General features: G+C 31.7%; 1 protein-coding gene and 1 long non-coding RNA gene across 2 annotated transcripts in view; one reads left to right on the top strand and one right to left on the bottom strand.

Moving 5' to 3' along the window:
- The window catches only part of LOC122508343 (discoidin domain-containing receptor 2-like), a 128,575-nt gene that overhangs the window by 16,279 nt on the left and 98,256 nt on the right, over window positions 1-14,040 (bottom strand). Inside the window, exon 3 of the mRNA XM_043621630.1 lies at window positions 8,900-9,024. Coding sequence (XP_043477565.1) covers window positions 8,900-9,005 — 106 coding nt within the window. The 5' untranslated portion in view covers window positions 9,006-9,024. The remainder of the gene's footprint in view (window positions 1-8,899; window positions 9,025-14,040) is intronic.
- LOC122508372 overlaps window positions 11,859-14,040 on the top strand; it is a 46,811-nt gene continuing 44,629 nt past the window's right edge. Inside the window, exon 1 of the long non-coding RNA XR_006302226.1 lies at window positions 11,859-12,096. This is a non-coding gene — a long non-coding RNA (uncharacterized LOC122508372). The remainder of the gene's footprint in view (window positions 12,097-14,040) is intronic.

Genomic DNA, 14,040 nt, shown 5'->3' with positions numbered 1-14,040 from the left:
GATGAAGATTTATGCACCATGAAAGCAACTCTGATTGTATTTTTTTCCAGATTTATTCCATCTCTTCATTCATTATAAGCACCAATTAGCTTAAATCTATTTATGCAAATTAATTTTCCCAGCATAAGAATTTTCATTCTTTTTATACATTTCCAATTGTAAAAAAATACACTTGATAGTAATCTTTAAAAATCTTAACTTCTTAATTGACTCGAAAAATATTTCAAGTCTCGATAATTGATCATGAAATTCTCTGCAATCGTAAATCTTTCAACTCCACAGTTTGGAAACTGAAATCTCGAAATTCGGATTGGGCATTCGAATCTTCACTTTCAAGAGTAGAAGGGAGGAGGGGGAGAGTCCTAATCGCGGTAAACCAACCTGAAAAGTTTAAATCCCCGGTAACTACTTCACAGGAAATCCTCTTTCCCTCCCTCCCTACTTCTGCCCTTGCCTTCTTTCGTTCACTATTGCGGAAGTCGGTCGCCTCGTGCGAAAAAAAGAAGAAGAAAAAGAGTTGAAAAGCAGTGTGAAAAGTGAGGACAAAAAAAATGTGATAAAAAGTTTTTTTTTCTTCCCTTGACTGAAGAATGATAAGAGCTGAGTTGGGGGAAGGTAAAAAAAACCGGTGCTTATCAATTTGACAGTGATGCGACCAGAGAGAACACCCCGAGGGCCAGTGGTGTATTCAATTTCCCTAGACTCCGAAAGAAGAGTATATAACAACCCTTCCGTTCAGGACTGTCACTCTTTAGAGTTATGGACGCGAAATGAGTGGCTGGGGCGGGCAAATGTCGCATAACTTACATCTCTTGCGCCGCTATGCTTCTTTCCTCTTCTTTTTTTACCTCAGGATGTCTATAAATACATATGGATCGAAACCTGCTTCACAACGCGTTTTAGATGTGCATCGTTTTGCTACCAGTAGTCATGATGATAGGGAGAGAGAGAGAGTAAGAGTGAGGGAGGGTGGCGAGGGGTTTCATACGGGAAGTCCCTAGCGCCGGAAGTACCATGCAGTGAGACCAATCGATGGTCGTAAAGATAGTACATTGCGATAGAAAAGTATATCGAGTCGATTGGAAATGACTACCTACCGATATCCCTCGACCATTTATATACACACATTCTTCATAAAATATCCAGGCCAATCCTCGTAGCATGTGTTTTTCTCAATAACTTTTAAGGTTTATTTTCTCTTTTTGAAATTGTTTTTACAATTTATTTATGGAAATGTGGAGGGATGATTTTTTGTTGTGTTTTGGTTTTTGGAAGTGGTTTTATGAGAATTTTGATACGATTTGATTGTTTAGGGATGGTAATCAGGAAATCAGGTGTAGCAAATGTTGCCATAGCAACCGATATCATAGTATCATAGTAACCATTAAGTTAGCAACAGTTTCCTTAGCGACGGTAGTCATTGGTTACTGTGGAAATCGGAGATACTTGTCATACCAAATGTTTCCTTAGTGACAATTAGGATAAAGGTTTTTGTAATTTACACAATCGATCATAATTTACCTAGAAGAGTTGCAGCATCAGTACTGCAACATCCTTCTACTAGAACTCCCACCCTCTTTCGAATGATCATCAGAAATAACATGGTTTTTACGGAAAACGGAGCTATTTATTATACGGAAGGTTTCCATAGTGACAATTAGGATGAAAGTATTTGTAATTTACACAATCGATTATAATTTACCTAGAAGGACCATAAAAACTGCAACATCCTTCTACATCTTCCATCCCCTTTTGAATGATCATCAGAAAAACATCTAAGATGAATATCTCCACTACCCTAACACAGAGGATCGATCCCTTTTTCATCTATTCCACCTTATTTCGTACCATCAACTATTAAAAAAGTTTGTCCGTAAATTGTAGCAAACAGAAATATATCCAATTTGTTGACGGGGTGCGGGGGCTGGTGAGGAGGACTTTGGTTATTCAAATGCAAATAACACCGGAAACAAGAAAAGTTGTTCGGAGCAAGGGAAAGGGGCTAAAGGTCCCATTGGGACAAAAGCCAGACGCCAAGGAGATGGCGTTGTCCGGCAAAGAGAGGAAGCATTTTCGCCTCCTCGAACATGGAAAATAAACAGAAAATTGAGGGTAAGAAAGAGGCTCACCAGACATTAGTGTTTGCGCACGAGCGCAAAGGAATACGGTCTCTCTCTCTCTCTCTCTTTCACTCACTTTGGCGCCACAACGACTGGTAAAGCGGAAGTACTACTTTTACGCCCATCCTTTTCCCTCTCTGATGCTTTACGAACGTGGATACCCACCCGAAAATCACCGACTCGAATTGCGTGCGAGGGTTATTTCTCCCAGCCCTTCGGTTGCGATTTCTAGCCAAAGGGGTCTTTCACTAAAGATCATGACCTGCATGACGTTTATTTTCCCTCTCTCAATTTACTCACGAATATTCAATTCATCAAAATTGACAAAACCAAAACGAAAATTACAAATTGAGAACTATTGTCTAATTCTTAAACAAGTTCCTCTTAATTTCCATCAAATTATACTATCAGATTTATTTCCTTCCCCCGAGATGGTGAATTTAACTAATAATTAACGAATTGCCATTTGCATTAATTCCCTAATGAATTGTTCCCATTTCGCAAACAAAATTTCTCGCAAAACATTCTGGAATATTACGGTCAAATTTCACCTGGACCGGTTAATTTTTTACTGCCGCCAAAAAAACAAAGGCCTCGTACTTCTTAAAAAACTAGTCGAAAAATCATAAAACTGTGAGAATACTTTAGCCTCGTAAAAGAAATAATAAAATTACAATCTTCCTCTTTCGTTTTACAAAAACACTTCAAAAAAAAATGCCGCTAATGAATATCTCTCATGAGAAAAATGCCACTATATATCACTATAAGTCTGATGGATAATTAAACCATAAAATAATCCACTATTCAAATCATCTTTCTCACCATAAACTCGTACGTGTGTCTTATCTCAAAGACCAAGAAAGAAACAGGATAAGAACTCGATAAACTGCAGTCACTTTATAAATACACATACTAAATAAGAACTTCTGTATTCTCCCCGGTCATGAAAAAAAAGAAAATTTCTTTTTACATAATTAAAAAAAAACCAGTCTAATTAAATTCACTCAAGTCGATAAAGCGTTTTAATTAAAACGCAGAAAATGATAATATCGCAATTTCCGTAATTGAACGATGGTTAAATATATACATATACGTATATATTTTGTACATATAATTTAGAAAGCCAAAATTGTTAGTTAAAGATGAAAAATAAATTGATGTGGGTTAAAATAACGAGTTGTTAATTGTCGCATCGTTATGTTAATACCGTCAATGGGGTGAATGAAGCGATAATTTCGGCATTTTCGATTCACTAATGGGGGTCCGGGATAATTGGAATGAGATGGAGATGTGGAAGGAGCCTCACGCAATGCACACGTGTTCAATGTGTATACCAAAGTTGACAAACGCTATAATCCAATTGTAACTGTGTTCAAATGCAGCATATGCAACTTTATAATAATGGTTTTCTCTCGAATCAATAATGTGCATCAACTAGTTGTTCAATTTTCCATACCAAACTGCGTATAGAACTCAAGAGTATTTCGTAAAAACTACTCTTTTATTATTTCAAATTATTTGAGAAAAAAAATAACAAGTCGAAAAATTGTAATTAAACTGAAAATTACAATTCACTGGGTAAATTATAATCGATTGTATAAATTACAAATTACTTTTTATTCTCACATTTCTAGGTTCCTTTATTTCTATTTTTAATAACAAGAAAATGTTTTCTCACATTAATTTTTATTTCACTTTTGTTTATAATACATGACGTTACCGGTTTCATTACAATGAATTTTATAACGTAATTGTACACACTAAAGGAGCCAACAAAAAAGAGAAACGTATTCTGAGAACCAAGCTCAACTGAGAACATCGACACAACATTGGATGGGAATGTACTTTTTTTTTGCAAAACGAGAAAAAAAACAAAGGAAAGAAGAAAATAAATAAATATAAATAAACGAGTAACTCGTGGACGATTGAATAGCAGAAAAATGTCTGAATCACAGGAAATGATATCGTGTAAAGTTTGTTTGTACGCTGATAAAAAGAGACGCGTTAATCAAGTTGACAGATATTGCGAACATGCTCAAGGTGATCATTCGAGTTTTTAGTTTTAAAAAAATTCTTTCTCTCTCTCCCTCTATCTTTATGTCCATTTTACTAAGAAAATTAACAAAAAGTATTGATATGAAATATATTTAATATTGCAATATTTGATTTAATATTGCGAGATTATATTTAAAATTTCTATTTGGAATTGAGATTATTAACAGGGTTACCACAAAAAATTAATTTTGTTTTTCCCTGACTTTTCCCTATGATTTCCAGACAAAATTTTGACTTTTTCTCTGACCCTAAAGAATATTCTGATTTACTCTAAAAATTATTAGATTCTCAAAAAAAACATTCTATTACATTTACTTACGAATTTCTTAAATTGTAAAATTATTCGCAAACATCAATAACTAATTTTTTGAAAAAGTATTTAATTATTATTTTTCCATAGGAATTAAAATTCTTCAAAACATTCAAAATTCCAACATTTTTAAAATTCAACAACTTATAAGAATATTATTATAAAACATGAAGATATCAATCACTCCGAGTCTTCGACTCGGAGTAATTGGTATCTTCATGTTTTATAAAAATTTAAATTTCCATAAAATTTTTCAAAAAAAAAAAAATTTAATTAATTACAAAAATTATAATAAAATTCGTTGCAAGAATTCAATTATTTTCATAAACAATAAAATTCTTCACAGGATTTCAATTATTTTTAATACAATTTTAAATAAATTTCTCGAAAAATGAAATTTTATTCATAAATTTTTTGCAAGAATTAAATTATACATTTGAAAAATAATGAAATTCTTCGATGCAATTCAAAAATTTTTTAAATTTACTATCTTAATAAAAGTTTTCAAAAGAATTTAATTATTTCAAATAAAATGTAATAAAATTCGTTGCAGGAAATCAATTATTTTTACAAGTATAATAACATTTTTCACATTAATTCAATTATTTAAAAAAAAAAATTGATAAAATTCGTATGTTGTAAGAATTTTATTATTTTCATAAATTATAACATTTTTCTGAGGATTTCAATTATTTATAATACAATTTAAAGTAAATTCCTAGAAAAATGGAATTATTTTCTTAAATTTATTGCAAGAATTTAATTACATTTCACGAATATAATAAAATTCTTCGTTGAAATTCAAATATTTTAAAAATCTACTATTTCAATAAAACTTTTTAAAAGAATTCAATTAATTAAAAAAAATGTAATAAAATTCGTTGCAGGAATTCAATTATTTTCATAAAATTTTAAGTAAATTCTTTGAAAAATATAATTATTTTCACAAATTAATAAAATTCTTCACAGGATTTCAATTATTTTTAATAAAATTTTAAGTAAATTCTTTAAAAAATATAATTATTTTTCAAAATTTTATTAAAATTCTTCGAAAGAATTTTCAATTATTTTTTAAAATTCATGCTATAATGCTTTTAATATTCAATTATTATCTACAATTTTAACTGATATTCATTTTTAAATAAATTTTTATTAGAAAATTCTAAGAGAATTCAATTATTTAAGTACCAAAATAAAAAAATTATTAAATAAATAAATGTTTCTCAAAATTGAATTATCATAAAGAATTTTATCAACAAAATTGAATTTTTTCGAGGAATTTTATTAAATTTTTCAAGAATAATTAAATTCTTCGAGGAATTCAATTACAATTGTATTAAAAATAAGTGAAATTGTATGATGAATTTTTTTATTCATGAAAATAATTGAATTTTTGTAAAAATGTTATTATTTATGAATTAATTAATTATATTATTGAATTATTGCGAAAAAATTTATAAAAAATGTTGTAATAGTTGAATTCCTGTGAAATTTTTATTATTTATGAAAAGAATTTAATGTTTGCTTAGAATTTTATCAACATTTTTTTTTAAAATAATTAAATTCTTTTGAAAAATTTTATTAAAAAATAGTAGATGTTGAAAATCATTAGATTGAGGAAAATTTTTTAAAAATAATTGAAATTTCGCAAAGAATTTTATTAAAATTTTTGAAAATATTTGGAATTCGAAGAAGCATTTTATTATTTTTAAAGATAATTGAAATTTTGACGAGAATTTTTAAAAAGTAATTGAATTTCTGAGAAGAATTTTTTTTCTTTTGAAAATAATTGAATTTCTGCAATCATTTGTAACTTCTTCAAAATTTAATTTTTCCCAGTTACTTTAATAAAAATCCCTGACTTTTCCCTGATTTCCCTGACCAATTTTACATTCCCTGACTTTTTCCTGAATTCCCTGATTTCCCTGACATGTAGCAAGCCTGATTAATTAATATTGAGTATATCAATATTATATAAATAAATAAATTGACGGGATAAAAGTATTTGTTATTTACACAATTGAATATAAATATTGAAAAAAAAATTAATTAGTGGAAGGGGAGGGTAATTGCAAACTTGACGCAACCCTAATCGTAATCCAAATTCGGGAGGGGGGTTCACAAAATGGCCAAGGGTTGAGAGAGAGAGAGAGAGTGGGGTGCAAAACGAGAGACCGCAATCCAACCATTGTACAACATGTTTATGTATCGCGGGCTGCATTAACGTTTGCAATTTATGCGAACTATAACCCCCTCTCCCCCACCACTTAAATTGGAAATATTCACCATCCCTCTCTCTCTCCCTCTTCTCTTCATCCTTTAAACCGCGAATTCACCAACGTGGTTTGAGCCTACAAGTTCACAGCAGGGCTTCTCGTGTTCTAACTTTTAACTATGCTATTTATATGTCAGCCCTCACAAAGTCACTTACGATTTTGCGTGGGTGCGAAGGAAGATGTAGAAGATGAAAGTTGTTTGAGAATTCGTTAATTCTCAGGACCATATATACTCTCATCACTTTCAAATCACAAAAGTCTCTCTCTCTCTCTCTTACTACGCTTTTTGGTTCCGTCATACACATCGCTCGTCACTTACGAGGTGATGATGCAGTTATAAACACGTTTTCGCTCTTGAAAAAAAATTCTGTCACGTTTTTTAATTTCTCTATCATCTATTAGAGAGAAAATTGGATAGAATTTTTTTTCTCGAGGAAGTATTTCCGCAAAACGAAATACTGATAGTTTAGATAAAATATTTTTGTAATTTACGCAATCGATTATAATTTACCAAGAGAAGTAAATTGTAGTGTTGATTTTTAATTACAATTTTTTTTCTGGATATCGTAATTCCTGTCACCGTTTAGGAACCATTATTCCGTAACGAATAGTTTCATTAAAATTCCATTAATAAAAAATTAGTTTCGGCAACAGAAAAAAAAAACAATGGAAGGAACTGGCTGGATTAATCCTCACGTATAGGTCAGAAACTGTTTTAAAAGTTAAAACTTGGAATATTATAGCCCTGAAAGAATTACCAAGTAAGTTTGGTGTTTCTTATGAAATACTCAGGTGCAGCTGGAGCGAATTTAGAATTTAACGAGGTTAAAGAACAAAAAAAAAATAAGTTCATAATAGCTTTTTGTGTACTGCATTTTTACTCGCGGCATATGCTCTCTAAAATCGACTTGAAAATTTAATTCAGAATTAAATTATATATTTACAACTTTTAATTTTTATTATTTTGCAATACCCTTTCTTAAAATGTCTCTTTCTACAAGAATAATTTTTTTGCCTCGGAATTTCGATTCCTTCAGTAAATCTTCTTTATTGCAAATTTTCTTTTTCTCAATTATTTTACATTGATTCGATTAGCATAAATTTCTATTTTCCGATCCCATCGTCTCGTCTAACTACTCTCGTAATCTTCTGATGTACTCAATTCCGAAACTAAAGGAAAAAAAAGAGTGAACGTCTGCTTTATTTAAATTCAGTATGGATGGTTTTTTTTCCTTTGCGAAACTATCGCTACATTTCTCTCTACTGTCTGGATTACGAGAACGATCGGAGTTTTTCCCTAGTTTATGGATGAATGATGATTCCCTGGCTTGTAATTTGTTGGATACTGAACGCCACATAGGGATTGGGAATATTGGAGTCAATAGTCACGCAGACAGGGAGAAAAAGATTTTAAGGAACAAGTCGAAAATTCTCTCTCTTTTAAAGGATACTTTTCAAGTTTTCCTTTCTATTTACCTGGGAGAGAATCCCAAACTCTAAAATCAATGGGATGGAAAGGAAGCGAAGCAGAAACGAACCGAGGTTTAATGCTTGCAAGTATTGAGGAAAAAAATTTCGAAATGTTAGTTCCTGCTTTTTATCGTACAGTCGATCGAAGTGAAAATTATTAGCTTATGGTGTAAACATGTCTGTTTCTCTGTCTCTCTGTTAGTGTGAATACGGCAGTTCTCGAGGCTAATCGATTTCATCTAGTGAAACGTGTTCAATTCCATACGACAATAGGAAACTAATTATGTTCCTGTTTTACAAACAAACATGCATGTTTGCTTTCTAGTATTTACTGTATCGTCTATTTGTTATCTATCAATACTCCCCATGTAAAAAAATGTGTATTCATTTGAAAAAAATTTTAACAATTGAAAAAGAATGAATCTTCGTGTTCCTTTAAGTATCGAGAAGATAAAATTAGATCCGTTAATCAGGAGGTCATTAAATTTAAGACTTCTATAGTGTGGCGGGTCTCTCGTGACAGATTATCACAGGTAGCACACGCAAGTTGAAAGAATGGTTTTAAAAGAAATTTAACGAGCCTCGAAAAAGGTTTCTTCACGGATGGTTCGTTCGATTACTATAATGATACATCTCGTTAAGGGAACTGTGTGTGTATGTATACTCACATGTGTCTATCGCATGTCCAACGTAGTTGTTGAGAATTAACGTGCAAAATGCGAAGCAAATCCGTAGGTAGTCCATCGTGCTTCTAGTCCGGGGGCCAGTAATCATCGAATTCTCATAACCACATCTGTAATTTAAAAAGAGAAAAAAAATACTATTAGTCACAGTTATTCTTTCGCTAGAAGTGTAAAAACATATTACGTTAGTGGATAATCATTAGTCGGTGGATTTAACGAGAATTTACCACATAAGAAATTATTGTTTTCTTGTGTGTTGTTCTGGGAGAAATTCCACTTTAACAAGCAAATAGTGGATAATAGTTGGGTAAAAAAGGGGTCTATTTCTTAATGCATTTGCCGAGTGGGACTTGAGAGACAGCTTTCAGGTGGTTAAGTAGATCGCGAGACGTTGATTTCCCCCCGTTTTTTAATTGTCTTAAGGTAACGCTATTCCTTTCGTACTCAATTTCTTCTTACAACTAATTTGATTATCTTCAAATAATTTCTTAAGAACAAAAAACAATTTACATATACGAACCGAAATCATCAAAAATGACTTTGAATAAGCTAGAGAAGGGGAATTCAATTTTCAAATGGAAACTTTGATAGCACTCCTCGTGAGCCCTGTAGACAGCATGTAAACCTTAATAAAACCTAAAACCTCTCATTGGACCTCGCCTTTTTCACAAGAGTGGTAGGGTGAAAAAGGGGGGGTTTTTGGTATAACGAAAGGGCCAAGGAGAGCCGCTCGCCTATTTCGGCTTTCTTGTACTCTTTTCGGACGGGTGAAATGGCGCGATTCTCGAACCTCGAGATAGATATATGAGCGGGGTTTTGTTCAGGAGCAACGAACAAAGAGCAACATTCACGCTACCAGCCATTACGCGTCATTATCGAGATTAGGATCGAGCATTCGAGAGAGCGGCGCCCCACGGTAGTTTGTTTCTCGACGTCGGGGCCGTCGTGAAGTAGGCGCTCACAAAAACAAAAAAGAAATTCTCTCCCCAATAAATAAAAGAATCGAAACAACTTACGAGTTAAATTACAAGAAGCAAAAGAATCCAAAGTTGAAAAAGAAATTAAATTTAGAAAAAGGGGATATTTAATAAAATAAATCTAACATATTGGAAATAATGAAAGAAGCTGCGATATCGAAGAAACTTCAAATGAAATATCTTGGAGGACCATATTGTTGAATTTAATTGTTATCATAGAAGCTTCAAATGAAGTATCTTGGGGACCGTATAATATTGTTGAATTTAATTGTTATCGTATAGTCTAAGAAGCTTCAAATGAAGTATCTTGGGGAGCGTAGAATATTGTTGAATTTAAATTGTTATCATACTAATTTCACATTGGATGACTTTACTCATCGAGTTAACCACTTCAAATTTAGTATCATCGGATCTTTGAACTAATTAACAAACTTCTTTTGATTGTAATCCTTTTTTACATGATCTTTATCAAATGAAATGTGGGAACTTAAAAAAGGGAGTCATTATTTCGCGTCCCACTGTTGCTGAAATTGCTGACTGTGCACACAGTGACGACCACGCACAGAATCCCTTTTCGTATTTAATCCGATCGTAAAAAGATCTTCCCTTCACAATCTCCTACACTTTCTCTTCAATGTTTTGAATCAGTACTGCAATTGACGATTTCTACGAATGCCAAACAGTAAATTTTAACATTGGGCGGATATGCGCTTCATTATGTCAACTAGTAAAATTCTGATTGCTCTCAAGTTTGCAATACAAATATAAACATTTCGTAGGCGTGATTCAAGTGGAAAATAAATCTAAAGTTCAAGTGAAATTATTTTTTTAATTAATTTCACTTCTTACCACCCTTTTTCTACATTATTTATCATATCAATTAACTAATACTTGTAATAAATTTTAAAACCGGACTGTAGTTTTATTCCTGAGTTATTAAGAAAAGAAAAAAATTCACAGTGATGAATTTATTCTTCTCATAGAAGAACCATTATAATTATGGCTCCGAAATGAAAGATTTAATGAGCTTCAATTTTTTTCCCTACACTTTTTTTTTAATTTGGGGAAATTAAAAGAACATCTGGAATTTAAAAGTACTCTTTTACAATTAAGCTTGAAGTTTTTTTTACACGTTCCTCATTATGCCAGTTTGGTGAATCGTGAAGAATAAATCGTGCGCAAAAAGGGACTAATTATAAATATAAAATTTTTTTTAGCGTTATTACACTCTCTTATGTGGGAGATAAAAAAAAGTAGAGAAAAAGAGAGAGAGAGAGATATAAAAACCGATTTTCACGAAATAAAAATACTAACGCCTTCGACAGTATTAAATTCGAACTGTAATGGAGTTACATGCGAGCGGGATACAATTATAGCCCTCGTAACAGTTTTAACTAAGAGAAGATGGAGAACGAGAAGCGAGTTTCCGGGTCGTTTAACGACGCGAGAATTCGAAATTAACTCGCACCATGGTTTTGTAAAATTGACAATCGAATGGCCTTCCATCCGATCGGAACATCTACTTTTTTTTCTTTAATAAAAAGGGGAAAAAAACATTTGAAAGAATAACATTGTTTTCATATTTAAAAGTATTTGCATTTTTATAGGGTGGCTCATAAAATTATTCGGATTTTAATTCTTTTAACATAAAATGAAATCTTTAGACATTTTTTTCATATATTTTATGAAAATATTTTCACTATTTCATATATTTTAAAAAATATAGTATTGGAAATATTTAATTAAAAATACTTTTGATAATGTTTAAATAAAAATTGTATATATTTCAAAATGTTTGTTAAAACATTAAAATAAAAACCTTTTCAAAAAAATTTAAATAGAAATGTTTTTGTAAATATTTGAATATAAATGTTTTTGAAAATTTTCAAATAACACTTAATATTTATTACTAATTATTCTAAAATAATTTTTAATTTCTATTTTCAGACTATACAACAAAAGTTGGCGTCAGGTGTGAGAGAGTCTCTTTTTCAACCACGTGTTTTTGATGACATCCTCAAAATCTTCAACTTTCATAAATATTAGTAAAATCGGGAGTGTTCGTATTTCTTAAAACCGCGATCGTATAAAATCACAAAAAATTTGCTATTTTTACAGTCAACAGGTGATTACTGACTGCTCGAAATATTTAAATCTGGAAGTGTATTTTTTCCTGAAGATGACAACGATCGACTTCAGCTCACTGTAAGTTTTTACAATATTTTCTAAATGTTTAACAAAAATTTCTTTTTCGTAATTATTTTGCACGAATTCTTTTTTTCCAAGGGAAAAATAAAAAAAGCAAACAACATTTAGAAAAATAATAATTTAAAGTTATATGTTAATTTGATATTCCGCGCATTCTGATACTTCAAAAAAGGGGGGAAGAAATTTAGTCCATAGAAAAAAAGTTGATGCCACTTATTTGCTGAGTGACAGTGAAAAAGCATATTATAAGTTCATGTATGGGACGACAACTAAAATTCTGTGGGCTTCGGTCAGACAAATTAAAGACCGAAGAAAACGGGTTCCCGCAGCGTAGGCGCCGTCCAAAAGCTCGCGAGAGCTCTTTATCTCAGTTATAATCATCGCGCGATCTTCATGAGAGGACTAATTAACAGAAATTACAACGGGCACGGTGACAGCGTTAAATTCTTTTTTTTGTCCATTGCATGTTCCACATGCAGCTGTTCATTAACTCATATATTCCAATTTCGGTGCAATTATATCATTAGGATCGAATTTATTTGCGCGTCAAACAATCATTTCTGAACTGTGTGAGGAGAAAAACATCGTTCTCGGCCTTTAAATTCAATAATTCAAGAATTTCGTTTTTTCTCCCACTGGAATGATGACTTGTTTTTGTCGTAACATTTTCAGTCACATACTTTTAGCCAAGCGATTCGGAATATTTAGTTGAATAGTTTTTTTCTATTATGCTCTACCTACACAGCAAATATTTGCATAATATTTTACTGATTTGAAATTTTTAGATTCCTAACGTTCGCTCTTTTGTCCTTGTCTCTTAACGCATGCGCGTTGATGCTTTTTGGGAGAAACAATCGTTCATGCGCATGCGTCGCTAGAGAGAGAAAGAAAAGGGGACGGTAGATCCACTAGCTGACTCTTTCTGTCGATCTAACGCTTCCACCTATTCATTTTTTATTGTAATATCTTTGTTTTAGCAAATAGAAAATTTATTTAATGTTTATAAGTACCAGATCTAATGGATGCATTTATTTGTAATCGGAATAAAAGAATCGAGCACTAAATGTACTGATGATCGTTGGCTTAAAAGAAGTGTGAATCGAATCGGTATTTTACGTGTAGCAAACACCTTTTTTCTCCCGAACTGGTTCAGCGAGAGAAAAAGAAAAGAGAATCGTCGACTAATTACGCGATTCTCTTTTGACTACCGTACCCATGCAGATGTTTATCTTTCACTAAGAGCAAGATGGGTACCCTAGATGGAAACACGTCCTGATTTATAAGACTTGACTCCTTCAAAAACCGGTATCACGTACCCCTAAGGCACATCAAGATGATGTGAAGAAACGTCACTGTTTCTCTTTATACCCGCTAAAAATTAAATATTTCAATAAACATATTGATTGTATTTTTAATTTCTACTACTCTTGAATGTAATAAAAAAAATAAAACAACAATTTATACTTGAAATGCGATAAATGTTTTCAATTTGCAATTAAATCGGACTTTGATTTTGTATGCAAAAGCTTTCGGGAAATTTACAATTTCAGGAATGCTTTCTTCCCTACCGTTTGAACGTTTCATCTGAACACTATAGTATCATGAGATCAAAGGAAGTCTTTTGTTTGCATGAGAGAGTTAAAATTTTTATTTTTTTTCTCCTATCAGAATGAATGCATTTGTAATTAAAATTTATGTGAATCTTAATTAACGAGGGATATAAATTTTTTTTTGTGAAATTTTTTTTCTTGGCTCATGATTCAAGTGCTTAATCATGGTTTCATTACCTGACGGATAAATGCACCGCAAGGCAAATTGACTTACGGTTGGCATGTTTAAATGCTCATAAAGCAGTTTAACGATTAGGTCTCGTTTCATGCGTATGATAAATTCAATGATAATGATGCTCAAAGAAATTTTATTCATGTCTCAATTATTAAA

Source organism: Leptopilina heterotoma, unplaced genomic scaffold, assembly GCF_015476425.1.
Source record: "Leptopilina heterotoma isolate Lh14 unplaced genomic scaffold, ASM1547642v1 Lhet_114, whole genome shotgun sequence".
In the NCBI taxonomy this organism is placed as follows: Eukaryota; Metazoa; Arthropoda; class Insecta; order Hymenoptera; family Figitidae; genus Leptopilina; species Leptopilina heterotoma.
The sequence above is the reverse complement of the archived record's forward strand: the minus strand, read 5'-3'. Positions and strand labels throughout refer to the sequence as shown.